The sequence below is a fragment of the Lissotriton vulgaris genome, chromosome 2_1 (genome assembly GCF_964263255.1).
Source record: "Lissotriton vulgaris chromosome 2_1, aLisVul1.2, whole genome shotgun sequence".
In the NCBI taxonomy this organism is placed as follows: domain Eukaryota; kingdom Metazoa; phylum Chordata; class Amphibia; order Caudata; family Salamandridae; genus Lissotriton; species Lissotriton vulgaris.
In genome coordinates this window covers 999,220,936-999,234,379 of record NC_141687.1, presented here as the reverse complement: position 1 = coordinate 999,234,379, position 13,444 = coordinate 999,220,936, and the positions used below count along the sequence as shown (strand labels likewise).

The 13,444-nt window shown below is 40.6% G+C and overlaps 1 protein-coding gene across 1 annotated transcript in view; it reads left to right on the top strand.

Moving 5' to 3' along the window:
- The window catches only part of LOC147731528 (sodium channel protein type 2 subunit alpha-like), a 951,803-nt gene that overhangs the window by 799,464 nt on the left and 138,895 nt on the right, over positions 1-13,444 (top strand). The window contains exon 20 of the mRNA XM_086956592.1: positions 2,969-3,142. Coding sequence (XP_086812718.1) covers positions 2,969-3,142 — 174 coding nt within the window. The remainder of the gene's footprint in view (positions 1-2,968; positions 3,143-13,444) is intronic.

Here is a 13,444-nt window from a genome sequence, read left to right as displayed (position 1 = left end):
GTCCTTTTGAGTCTGCAGTGGGCAATGACATCCTCTGGCAGTAGGTCTCTGAGGCGGGTGCGTTTAAGGAAGGTCCGCTGTCTTGTTCTGCGCTGTCTGATGGTAGTCGGTGGGGGGTGTTTCTGGGGGTGGTCCTGGGGTGGTGGCTGTGGGTGTTGTGGCCCTCTTGGGTCTCCAAGCTTCATGATTAGTAGCTCCATGGCATCTGTTGGTCTTCAGATGTGGCTCTGGACTGGGCCCCCTTTATACAGCAGGTTTTCGTCATACTTAAGACCAGAAAAAAGCAGGTCTTAAGTCCCTGCTACTAACGTACCCTATCGCCTGTATTTGGACCACACCCCCAATCTGTCTAGTCATTGAGAATATCGCGAAGTGGTGTTATCATACGTTTTTGGACGGGAACGCCTACTCTGCATGTGATTAGCGTTAGTTGTCACTGTCAGCCTTGGTGATGTTCTTAGCGGCTGCTATTGCAGGTAAACTGAAATGTCGCTGTTAGTACAGGCTTGTGAATCTATCGCCACTTTTGTGGCGGAAAAGTGCAGCTAAATCAGCGATGAGTCCTTGAGAATATGCCTCATGAACTTTACTTTCAACTTCGGCATCGGCACTGAGCTCCATTTGGATGGAAGCGAAAAAATATCATGTTCTGGTATTTGGCCCCAGCCTCCTTGCCATTGCACGTGGTGTAATTTTCTCTTAGATGCCACTTCCATTTTTTTGTAGTGGGGGTTAGTGATCTAGGCTTGCACAAACCTTGATTTGCCAGTTTAGAAGACTATTTAATAAGAAGGCCAGAACGTCCGTTCTGGAAATTTCGCTGTTTGGAAAGCTTATACCTCTTTTCTTAAATGTTTTTTTTATCTAGAAACTGATGGATTGATGAATTGTAAGTGTTAAATTTGAAATACTTGAAAAGTTTTCAATTACTTTGAAATGTTCTTTTATCTTGGGCATCTGCAGTGAGCTCTGTTGGGTTGGGGGATATAAAACGTTGTACTGTGATATTTGCCCCAAGCCTCCTTGCAATTACACTTGGTGAAATTTTCTCCTAGGTGCCGCCACCATTTTTGTTACAGCGGAGGTTAGCCCTCAAGGCTTGCGTAAACCTTTGTTTGCCAGTTTGTAAGGCTTTTTAATGTGAGGGTCAGTATGTCTAGTTAGATAATTACGGTGGTTGGAGGGCTTATACGGCTGTTTCTAAATATTTTTTTTAGCTAGAAACTGATTAATTTGATAAATTATTGCTGATTAATTTGAACTGCTTGAATATTTTTTTGTGATTTTTTTTTTAAATTAAGATACATTTTCGTTTAACTTGGACACCTGCACTAAGCACCGTTGGGTTGGGAGGAATAACATGTTGTGCTTTGGTATTTGTCCTCAGCCTCCTTGACATTGCACGTAGTGACATTTTCTTTTGGGTGCCGCCGTCATTTTAACATATTTCTGAGTCTACTCTAACTAAGTGTCATATGTTGGACCGAGTTTGGTAGAATATTCAGGTATCCAACATAAAAATAAAACCGTACATTTGGTCTGACCATCACTTGACTGAGTTTAATTTTAGGCGGTTTTCTACTCAGCTGCTGGAGACCAGGCTAGTACGTAAGTTCCATACAGTATTTAAAGGTGATGTGGAGCTTACCCTCCTGACTAAACCTGACGAAATTGATCCTGCCCTAGAGGATGAAAGCATATTCATGAAATGGTTAACATCAGCTGCACCTATATGTAGGCAATCAACATCAGTGAGTACTAAAACAGCTCCCTGGTTCACAAAAGAGCTTGAGGCCAAACTCAGATTGAGACAGTTAGAGCAACGATGACGCAGAAATCACGATGACTTGCTTGTGCACAATTCTTGTTATCTGTACACATCACCCAACAAATACCCCAGGAATAAGGTTACTGTGGTATGTTGCATCTAAGAATCGCTGCGAACAAATAAATGAGTGAATAATGTAACTTTGGAAGAGCAATAGTACATTTTACATATGTTGATGCTTTTTCTAGGCCCTAAAAATAAGCGCTCATATAGTGTCGTACGTTTGCTTTTACAACGCCTTCTACAGATTCACAATTGTTTCCAATGAAAAGGGCATTTGAAGTAGTGATTGCTAATGAATTTGTTTTGGTTTGTCTTCTGGTAGTATAACCTAAAACATACATTTTTATTTCATAAATGACAACGATCAGTGCAACTTTCTGATACACAGCAATAAGAAGAAGCTAAACATTCTATAGTTGTCTGAACTCCCATAGACTCCAGAATCACAACATTCTGTTTGAAGTTCATGAAGTTAATAAAAAAAGCTCAGCGTTAGCAGCAATTTACCGTTTCGGGAAACTGTTCCTGCTGTCTACGAGGCATTCATCAAGGCAGCTTGCTGTTCGGCACCAGCCTCTGTTTCTGGCTCCAGGCCCCACGTATGTGTCCTTTTTCTTTAACAATACATTTTTATTGAGTTTCCTTCGAACCAAAAGGGCGGAGCCCAGCAGAGATAAGACATACAAAATGCAAGTGGTAAAGTACGTAGATAAAACCCACATTGTCTGCAAAACAAAAGACCAAACACAATTGTGGCTACCGTAGCACTCCCTGCAATAAAATTCCATTTTCTAGCTTAGGTCCAGTGATACCATTCAATTTAGCTTTGTTTCTAAGAATATAATTGCCTGCATTCACCTCATGAGCATATACATTTCGCTTAAAAATACAGTATTTCAAAATCAAATGCAGAAGGTGCATTCATGATTGGGTATAGAGAATCTAGAAAGATGATTTTAGGCAGGGCATACTATGTTGTTCCAAAATTAATGTTTATCGGTTGGATTCATAAAAGGTTAGAGACCCAACAATCGTTGGTGTATCATATCAGCGGAGAAGACTAAAAGCACCAGAAACTGTAAACAAACATCTTCAAAAGGTAGAGTGAATCATTTGTATTTCTGTTTTTACCCGCAGGCTTTCGAAGACATATATATTGAACAGCGAAAGACTATAAAGACAGTGCTGGAATATGCTGACAAGGTCTTCACTTTCATCTTCATACTGGAAATGCTTCTTAAATGGGTGGCCTATGGGTTTGTCAAATATTTCACCAACGCCTGGTGCTGGCTGGACTTCTTGATTGTTGATGTAGGTTCAAGTCACTACCTATTACCTCTTTTCGTTCATCTTTTACATTATTTTAATGCAAATGTCTAATTTTTAACTAATGCACGTATTAAAGTCTTACTACTTGCATGTCAATTAACCCATGGTCTAATTTCTTGAAATTCTAAATAGTCATTTTAGCATAAATATTATGCAGCCTGTTATTTCTTAGTAATACATATTTAGAGAAAATTAAAAAAAAAAATGTTTTATTAAAGTTTGAAAGCCTAAACAAAACTATGGTGGAAACAAGTGCATGTCACATTACCCCATAGACGGCATATTTACTAAGAGCTGCGTACATTGCAAAGTATTGTGCTGAGGTCATACAGATATTATAGGATCTCTTCAGTTCTCATATTTACAAACCGGCAACCATGTTGTCGCTGGGCCTAAATACACAAAGGCTCTAAGACAAGCACTTTATTGAAGATACAATTTCAAAAGGGCAGGTGCTTTGGGTGCTGTGAAAGAGACAGATCAGGAACTTGGCATGCGTCTAATAGTAGGCTTTTGTTAAGGCACTTCAGATCTCTGAATCTTGCGGTTGCTTTTATGTTGCCCTCACCTGTATGGACAGATGCAGCCTAGTGCTCTATTTTGCCCATGGCAGCAACAGCGCTTTTATTGCTGATTCGGGATCTTATCTCATATAATTAACAGTCCTTTGCACGTTTGCTCAAGCGCACACATGGTTGTACTGAATCGTTCCATTCACATTATTTAATATGAACGAAAAAATCCACTTATTCAATTGTAGGTCTATTGCATGTACTGTATATTAGATTTGCGCCAGTGTGAGTGCATTAGCCTCTGTCTCATTGCTCATTAAATCTACCTGATAGTGTGGTAAAATTGAATTATCTATATTGGCGTGATTATTAGAGATAATCAAGGAGGTTTTGTACGATGATTTTGTAACACAATGTGATGTATTTTTTATATAAATATTTAAAAAACCCATGTGTGATCTGAGGTTTAACAACCATGAAAAGTGAAAATAACATGGCTTGACATAGTAATATCTGGGTATTAAGTAATGATTTCCCGACAACAGTTTTAATACTTGTGATTTACACATTCATATTATATTATTGCAGCTTATTCTTGCTGACTGCATTCTGGTGCAGGTGTTTCTCATACGAATGCCTGTGTTTCAACAATGATTTATGTTCATGACAGCATTTGATATAGGATAGGAACATGCTTGACTTTGCTTAAAGTTTGTTTATGAATTGGTGGGTTGATGATAAGTGCAAAGCTTCGAAATATGTGGCTCATTGGCCTTATTTATTATTTTTTTTCTTACTAATTTTCATTAACGAATCAAATTTAGGGGACAGCATACACCAAAAGATTTCACCCCATCTACTGGGGATACCACATAATCGATAGATCTCGATTTGAAATGTCATAACTGTGGTGTTTAAAGGAATTTTGCACTTTGCAAAACATACCAAATCTGTCTGCTTTTTTAATTCACCTGGAGAGTGTAATTGGACTTTAAACCCTCCTTAATTTGCTCCAGAGCAAACCTGAGAAATTGCCAGGCTTTGGGCACAGGGATCAATTATGCAGTTTGTTTGTTTTTTCACTGGGAAAACGACGTCCAGAGAGAACAGCAAGATGACCATTGACCACCTGTCATTTACCTTGTATTTTTCCTTCGTAGTAGGCAGAAGCTAATCAACGAAATGTAGTGGAAATTCTTAATTTGCTTCCAGTTAACAGGGAATAAAACATGAGAACTGTCACAAAGCGATTAGTATACTGCCACATTCACCATATTTTAAACTTGGAATAATTGAAATCAAAGTCTGTGCTCTCTCACTCTTACCTCCCACGTTACAGGCAGAATCTGACAGTGTGTGTGAGCAAAATCGCTGTTTTAAAAAAATATATGATATTCCACTCCTTTCTTTTAGAGTCTTGTTACTCTTTGTAATTTCTCTCTGTTTCTTGTCTGTTAAAGTCTTGCAATTCCTAATTTGTTAGGGGACATTTTTCCATTAGAATATATTGGTTTAGGAAATACATGGTTCTCTCCCTACTTCTTTTGCGGCTCTGCCTTTAGCCCCTTGGATTTTTGTACATTTGATATTGTCATCTCTATAAAGAACCAAATTGTACACAATAAAAGTAAATTTGACTTTAGATTTGTCAACATACCTAAAAAGCTGTTTTCTTTTTACCTGCAGACCAACTGGAACGATGTTAGCACTCAGGCACAGGAATTTGGCTTGTATTTTTGTACAAACTAGTTTCTTATTGAATTTTTCCACATGATCAAACTTCACTTTTTTAGCTGTGGAACTGTACCCTAATTCATTACTTAGTAACAAGATATTTAGCGGCAGATTTACTATTTTTTCACAAGTAGCGCACTGCAGCAGCCGCAAATGCTGCTCTGCACTACGTGAAAAGGAGAGAGGAGGAGCACCCTATTTACTAAAATAAGGCACTCTACTCCTCCTCTAACTAGTGCTGCCGCTGAAATCAACTGCTGTGCGTCACGGCGACACCTTTTCGCCATGGTGCAAGGGTATCGCCTTTCCCACTTTATATGCGCACTGCACAGTGCTACAAAGTCGGAAAAGGAAGGCAAAATAAAAGCATTTCTCCTTTCTTGCTCCTACTTTAAAAGGGTGCAGTTTTCTCACACTAAGCACATTCTAATTTATTTAGTAAATTGGGTTTAGCGGGAGAAAGCTTGTGGTGTTGCATGGGAACGCCCATTCTTCACCCTTTGTACGGCCTAATGTCGCTAAGTAATGTAAAGCAGCACGCTGCTTTTCATTACTTTTCTGTTCCTTCCAGTGCTAAACAAGATTAGCGCTGGAAAGTAAATTGGAAAAAAAACATTTTGCACTGATTTGCGTCACTTTTGTGACACAAACATGACGCAAAATCTTCGTAAACCTTTGTTTTTCCAGCCAATATTCACATCGATTCTCCATTTTGACAACTCATACCATAAAGATTTATTAAGAAAATTCATATAAGTATTGTAAGACTTTTATATTATCCAAATGACTCTAGTTTGTACCACATAAAAATAATCTTTAGGTATGCCTATTGTATACCTATACTTTTGTAGGTAATTTTGTTTCATGCATTGTTTTTTTTCCAGGGATTAACTACAATTATTAATTTAATTAAATATCTATGGCACATGGGATGCGGAGTCTGTTAAACGGGTTCGAAGCAGGCCTATCCTCATTGGCCTACCAACTAGCTTGCTGACTGTCTATAGATTCACCCTTTACACGACCTCTGACCCTAAATACTACAAACAGGTAAGATTCAAGGTAGTCAGGGACAGAAGCAGGATGTGGCATGAGATCTGCAAGGAATATTCTCTGCTCTTGCTGCATCATCATACCGTCTTATGGGGCAATCCATTTCTGCCTGAAATATTCCAGGATCATGTTGGAAGAGCATGGCAGTTTGTCGGCATCAACAGATTAGGCCAACTTTACGATAACCATTGTTTTCACTCATTTATTGGACTCAGAGATGAGTTCGGGCTCTCACACAGTTCTTTTTTAAAATATCTTCAGATAAGGGACTATTTTTTACATGGGCAAAAGCTGTCCGATGCACCATATTTATCTGAAATATTGTCGTTCATATATGGGAATTCTGGTAAGGTCGCTATCAGCATATTTTATCAAAAACTTATCACATCAGCCCATGACAACAATCTGCAGATATCTGCAAAACTAAGTAGTAGAAGTGCAGGAGGCATTAGACACTTTAAATTGAGCAGTAGCCCTTGTCAGTTTAAAACTGCAACAACACAAACAATTTTTATGTTGTATTATACGCCCGAGCTCTACTCTAAGTGGGCAACATCTCGATCTTCTACTAAGCTGTATTGCTCCAAATGCAAACTCTTTGCTGCAGACTTAAAACATATGTTTTTGGACTGCCCAATGCTAATGCCATTCTGGAACGATGTCTTTACATCACTAGCAGTGCAACTTGGCTGCAAGTTTCAGCTCACTGACAAGGAGATTTTTCTCAGGCCAGTAACTGTGAGAGGGCACTAGCCTCTATCATCATCGGGTGTGCTCCCTTATGTATTGCAAGAGCATGGATAAATCCCATCAGCCCAAACGCTAACGAATTCTGGGCATTGCTCATTCAGGGGTTCGAAGCTGAGTTAGCCTTAGCCAAGGTTAGAGGCCCTCGCGCTTGTTTAAGATTTACCAGGATCAGGTCTAGCCTGCGATTGGTCTAGTCCCACACTTACCGTGTTTACTTTACTATGTAAGAGTGCTGGTACTTCTTGTAATCCCGTTGTCTTTGTTTCTTCTGCTCTTTTCCTAAAATCCTTGTGTACCAACTATTTGTTTTATTCTAATCAAGTGTCAAAGTGTTTCTCCTCTTTGTCGTTCTGTAACACCTTACTAATGGCTAAAAATACAATTTAAAAAAAGAGAAGGTAGCTGCAAATTTGTGTTAGTCTCAGTATTATTTTTTAACATTTCAAATATATCTGTTTAGTGATATTACTTTAGAATAACTCAGAAGTAAAAGTGTAAGTTTATATTCACTAAATTCACGACAAGAAAGATGTAAAACACATTAAACGTTTATATTGGTTCAAATTCGGTTCTTAATTATTTTCCAAGCCCCAGCACCTTTGTTTATTCCTTGTTGATCTTTAAATAGTTTGGGGGAAATATTTGTGCAATGCATTTATCTTCCTCTGAAGCCCCCAAGTAACATCTAACATGGCTAAATCGTCTTTGTGCAATAAATTGCCCAAATGACTGTTCCCAGTTTTGGGTGAAAATAAATTATGTTTAATAATGGCTTGAGTTAGATTTGCTAAAACCCAAAACAGAACAGGACTGGCGTTTACATTCATCGCTGCTTTAAGCTGGTATTTAGCTAGAGCTCTAATGAAAGTATGCTAGTACCAGATATCTCCACCTGTCCCAAGTTTTCTCAGTGTTGAACTATTGATAGAAGAAGAGGATTTTACAAGCGTTAAGCTTGCTCTAAAGGTTCTGCCTGTCAACCAAATTGAAAGCTGGCCACAATTGGCAAAGCTATAATATAATGCAACCAGTCATTCACTCTGCCTTCCTCTAGAGCTGACCAGTGATCTGCCGCTGAATGATTATATTAAATGCCCATGTGTTGGATAGGCAGTATCTCTTATGTTGAGGACCAATTTTTCATGCTATCAAGATTCTCTTTAGAAAACATTTGCAATGTCGTTAAGTAGAGAAATAAGACTGTGGCACTTTCATAAGAGCCTTTCTTAAATAGTCATTCATTTGAGCTACTAGGCAAGTCTTTCGCACTTGCACATGCGCCTTTCATAAAAGGTAATTTTAGCCACTAGCCAGGTTTTCTGGGAAGCCCCATTTGTTATAATCCATCTCTAAAAAGGTCAAATGGATTCATTTAAGATTAGGTGAAACTGCAGAACTGTCTCCACTGGGGAGCAGTAGCTTTTTCGCAAATCAGTGGTGTCCCTGCTCTTCCAAATTTGGCAGTTCTCCTACTTCATTTAAATTTGGGCAAGGCACCATGTTTACGCCAGCAGAGCCGCTGCTGCCTCTAGCGATGTACACCTTTGGCCAAACAGCATATACTCCATTGCTAGGGTAAACATGTTGGGTGCCTACTCTTTTGAGGGCAGGGTGCTGGCACTCGTTTTAGCATGCCTCGCACCATAGACAAAGGCATGGAAATTCAAGAATGTCCCCCACAGGCAGAGGGTAAGCTTTCTACACATGAGGAAAATTAAATTTTGGCCATGTTGTGTTCCCTAGCGCGTACCCCACCGACTCCATGTACCAGCTTAAAGTGCATGAAACTTCCCTCCTGTGCCAGCTATGAAGACGCAAATACATTTGCGTCCACCGTTAACATGTCCTCTTTCAGATCCACCATGAATGGATTATGTAGTCCGTTCCTAAGTATGCTATGCCACCGTCTCTCTGTAGTACACTTTTCATGTATTCCTGCTCTAGCAAGAGTAGGCCCTGAATTCCTGTCATCTGAACCTCTTTTGTGGCTCCTGACTCTGCCCAGGCTACCTCTGTACCCGTGAACTCTGTCCTACTTTCAGCGCGGCCCCTCGCGCTCAGCTCAAGCCTGTTTTCTGCCAAGACTGACTATAACCTTCGAGTTATCTGTTCCGCTCCCCGAGAATACATTCCTGCCTACTAGATCCTGTAAACATCCTCTCCAGCTGCAGAGCCAAAGGGCCGACCTGTCTTAATGCAAGTAATTCATAGCCTCCGTTGCCATGCTTCCATGGAAGGCCCCGTGCCCCCACGCTTTACATGTAGACACTTAGGCGCTTATACACGCATCCACAGTTAGCATAGAACAGCTTCTGCCCTAGAGACCTTTCCGCCCAGATAGTATAGTTCCTAAACATCAGATATCAGATGTGATAGAGGTACAAGTTGATCTGACATGCCAGACTTCTGTCTCTTTCCGTCAGTGTGAATGTCAAGTCCCCTGCACCCCGTCAATCACACGTCATGCAGCTGCGCGCGCATCCAAGCTTCCGATTTCTGCTGACATTGCAACATTCTGTTAGCACCACCCCTTGGTGCCACCCACTTGCGTCACCTATCAGTGACGTTTCTAGCACACACCTCTAGTTCACGCCTAGTTTACGCCTCTTGATGATGTACTAGTATCACGTGTATACTGTTATCTTGTCTTCTCTCAGCTGTTACGCCTCTTACATTGATTCCTATGGTATAAATCAAGTATATAAGCTATGTATTATCAATAAACGAGAGCGCGCTCATCTATCCCTTCTGACACCCCTGTGGTGGTCAGAACATGATATCCTGATTCCTTTATGAGGAATAAAACCCTTAGAAACTCTAACACCACGGACTCTGTCTTTTTTCATTCTGATTGAGTTATTATTGATTAAGTACTTACCTGCATAGAAATTAAGAGAGTAAATTAATTATTTACGTCATTTTGGCGCCCGAATAGGGGGAGACTTTTCAGTCTCCCCACTTACCCCGGCTTGAAGCATTTAAAGAGAAGATGTCAGTTTGCAGATATGATCCAGTACCCGGAAAAGACGATTTAATGATATTAGCATCACTTCGATTAAGATCTGCCACCGATAACTTGCTATGCTATGTAGGAATGCAGGAAATTCTCGACAGACTATATAAGTTCATACAGACAGGGAAAGACCCCGACAGTGTCAAAGATGCCATGCATAAACAGAAAGTTGACATTCAAGCACAGATATTACGATTTTTCATAAATTGTGTAATAAGAGAACGAGACAGGCCCGGGACAGATCAAAGTGAATTAGACGCATTAAACAAGTGGGGTCAGAATATAGCCGAAGGAAAGCATGATAAAGGGGCTTGCATAGCCAGTATGTCCCAGAAAATTAGAAAGGCAGTATTGACTGCACACCAGGAAGAGAATGATAAAGCTTCCTCCGAGGAGGAAGATGAACATGAAGCACCAGGAAAGTCTACAGATACTATAGCATATGTAGGTAGGGGAGCCTACCTTAGGAAAGGCATCCGTCCGGAGAGCAAGAGAGTTCTTTTCTCTGCTTTAACAAATCCGAATTCTTCTGAACATCAGTTCCAGGAAACTGATAAAAGGCTCCGAGACCGAATGGGGTACCATGTACTCAATACTATGGATGAACAGGAACTAGCCCGGTCAGCCGTGTTATGGGCCGAAAACACAGATATGTATAATGACGACACGTTAGTACAGACATTCTTGAACCTTTCCCCGGAAGAGCAGAAAATAGCAGGTGTATACATGATTCAGCACCTCCTCATCAAGTTCAGAAACCATCATTCTGATCCAGGTCCCTTACACGAGACATTAGAAGCACTACTCATGGATAGATGGAGAGGTTTTAGTACCAAATTAATACAAATAATTCTAGAACAACGACGTAAGTATAACACCTTCATAAACTCTGAATATGTTCCCGCCCCGCCTCCAGAAAGGAAAACGTACCACATGCAATGCGGTGGTGGCATTGAAAGTCAGAATCCCTTACGAGAAGTACATCCAGTTATGGGTGAGGATCAACGCTTAAAGCGTGTGTATGTTCACACACCACTGACTAAGTTAGAACTGTTAGAAATGAAGAAATTAGTTCCGTGCCATGATAAAGACCCTGCAGGTTTTCATAGAGAGCTTAAAGACATGTTACTGATGGGAGATTACACGTATGATGATATTATGAAAATGTTAAAAGTACTGTTGCCCACGGGCATTTACGAGAAATTAAAGGAAAAGGATTGGGAGGTGGGAGAGTCAAAGATAGCATGGGCAGAAATAGAAGATGAAGAAAGCAAACGAGTCCCAGGGGTAGGCCTTGGGGACAAGACTAAAGCATTACCAGGTTTAATTGTACAGGTTTTACCAAGATTATTGACAACAAGAAAGGAAGATTGGGACGCAATCTCGTCCTGTAAACAGAAACAAGATGAAGATACTAGTGACTTTTATTCAAGATTCGAGAAATGTTTCATTATAAATAGTGGCCTAAAAGTTAGCAGCGAGTCATATCCACACCTTTTTGTAACAAAATTAGTCGAGAACGCCCTACCATTAGTTAAAAATAGAGTGTACAAAGTTGAAAGTACTTGACAGGCAAATACGCCATCACAGATGTTACAAATGTTACAATATCACCAGAACAGAATTAGGGAAGAACAAGATCAGGAACAGAAACGTATGAAAGACACGAAAATGAAAATGTTAGTAGCTCAGACGATTCCAGCAGACAGTCATAGAAAAGGTGGGGCCCAGACAAATCATTCTGCAGCTCCCGTTAAAGGGACATGTAATTATTGCAAGCAGCCAGGTCACTACGTACATGAATGTCCAGTCCTGAAACATAACATCGAGACAGGTAAAACTAAAGAAAGACCGCGTCCGCCTAGACATGAACAGGGTCATCAACAGACCTCACAGAACGAACAGCCAATGCAGAATACACCGCCTATGCATGATCAGTCCCATACAGTACAGACAGTAGCAGTACCGCAGCCACAGCATGCTCAGACACAGCCCGCTGCCGCAACTCGGCAAGTCTCACAACAGATGTACCAGTATGCCCAGTCGGCATATCCAGATTATCAGCGATATACATGAAACAGCCTAGAGAGGGAAGGTGATTTGCCTCTTATTGAAATTCCTGTAGATCAAGAAGGTCCGTATGTACATAGTCACGTATTAGGAAAAGACAGAAAGTTTTTAATTGACACAGGGGCAAGTCGCACTACTATAAGTCACAATGAAGTCCCAGGGGCACCCCTCTCAGGCTCACAGAATGTTTCCCTTGGTTTTTCAGGACAGCCTATTGTAAATGAAGTATCAGAACCAGTACCACTAGCTGTGGGTCCATTATCTCGAGTTACCGATTTGTTACTTACGAAATCATGTCCCGAAAATCTGTTAGGAATTAAAACACTGAAGGCTCTAGGAGCTATAATATGCTGTTCCCCAGAGGGAGTCAGACTCTTTCTACGGGATTTCAAGGGTCATTATGTTCTACGTGACTTTGATGTCAGATTGAAAAATGTACCAGATCACTTATGGGCGAAAGGCCCAGCTGATGTAGGTTGTATGCATATTACTCCATATCGTGTCACACTCAAGACAGGAGTTGTTTTACCCAGAATCAGACAATACAAGTTACCACCCGATGCTGTAGTGGCTTTACTGAAAATCATTGAAGAGCTTATTGCCCAGGGAGTGGTCGTAGAGACCGACTCCAATATCTGTAATTCACCCATCATTCCAATTCTTAAACGTACAGACCGCAATGCACCGCCAGTATATCGGCTGGTGATTGATCTTCGAGAGCTGAATAAATGTATTGTACCACAGTATCCTGTGGTCCCCGATATCTCCTCCCTATTGACTGCTATTGATTCGGAAGCAACGTTCTTTACTGTAATCGATCTCAAGAACGCTTTCTTCAGTGTACCTATTGACCCGGAGAGCCAATATCTCTTCGGATTTAGTTTAAATGGACGAAGTTTCAAATTTTCCCGCGCACCTCAAGGATTTACAGAAAGCCCCAGCATCCATAGTCAAGCACTGAAAAGACAACTAGATTGTATCCAAATGCCAGTTAATACCGCTTTACTGCAATACGTCGATGATCTACTGATCACCGCACGAAGTGAGCCCGAATGTGAACAAGCATCTCTGACAGTTTTGCATTTCCTGGCCGACAAGGGACACAAGGTGTCTCCTTCGAAGCTACAATTCTGTGTTCAGCAAGTTGTGTAC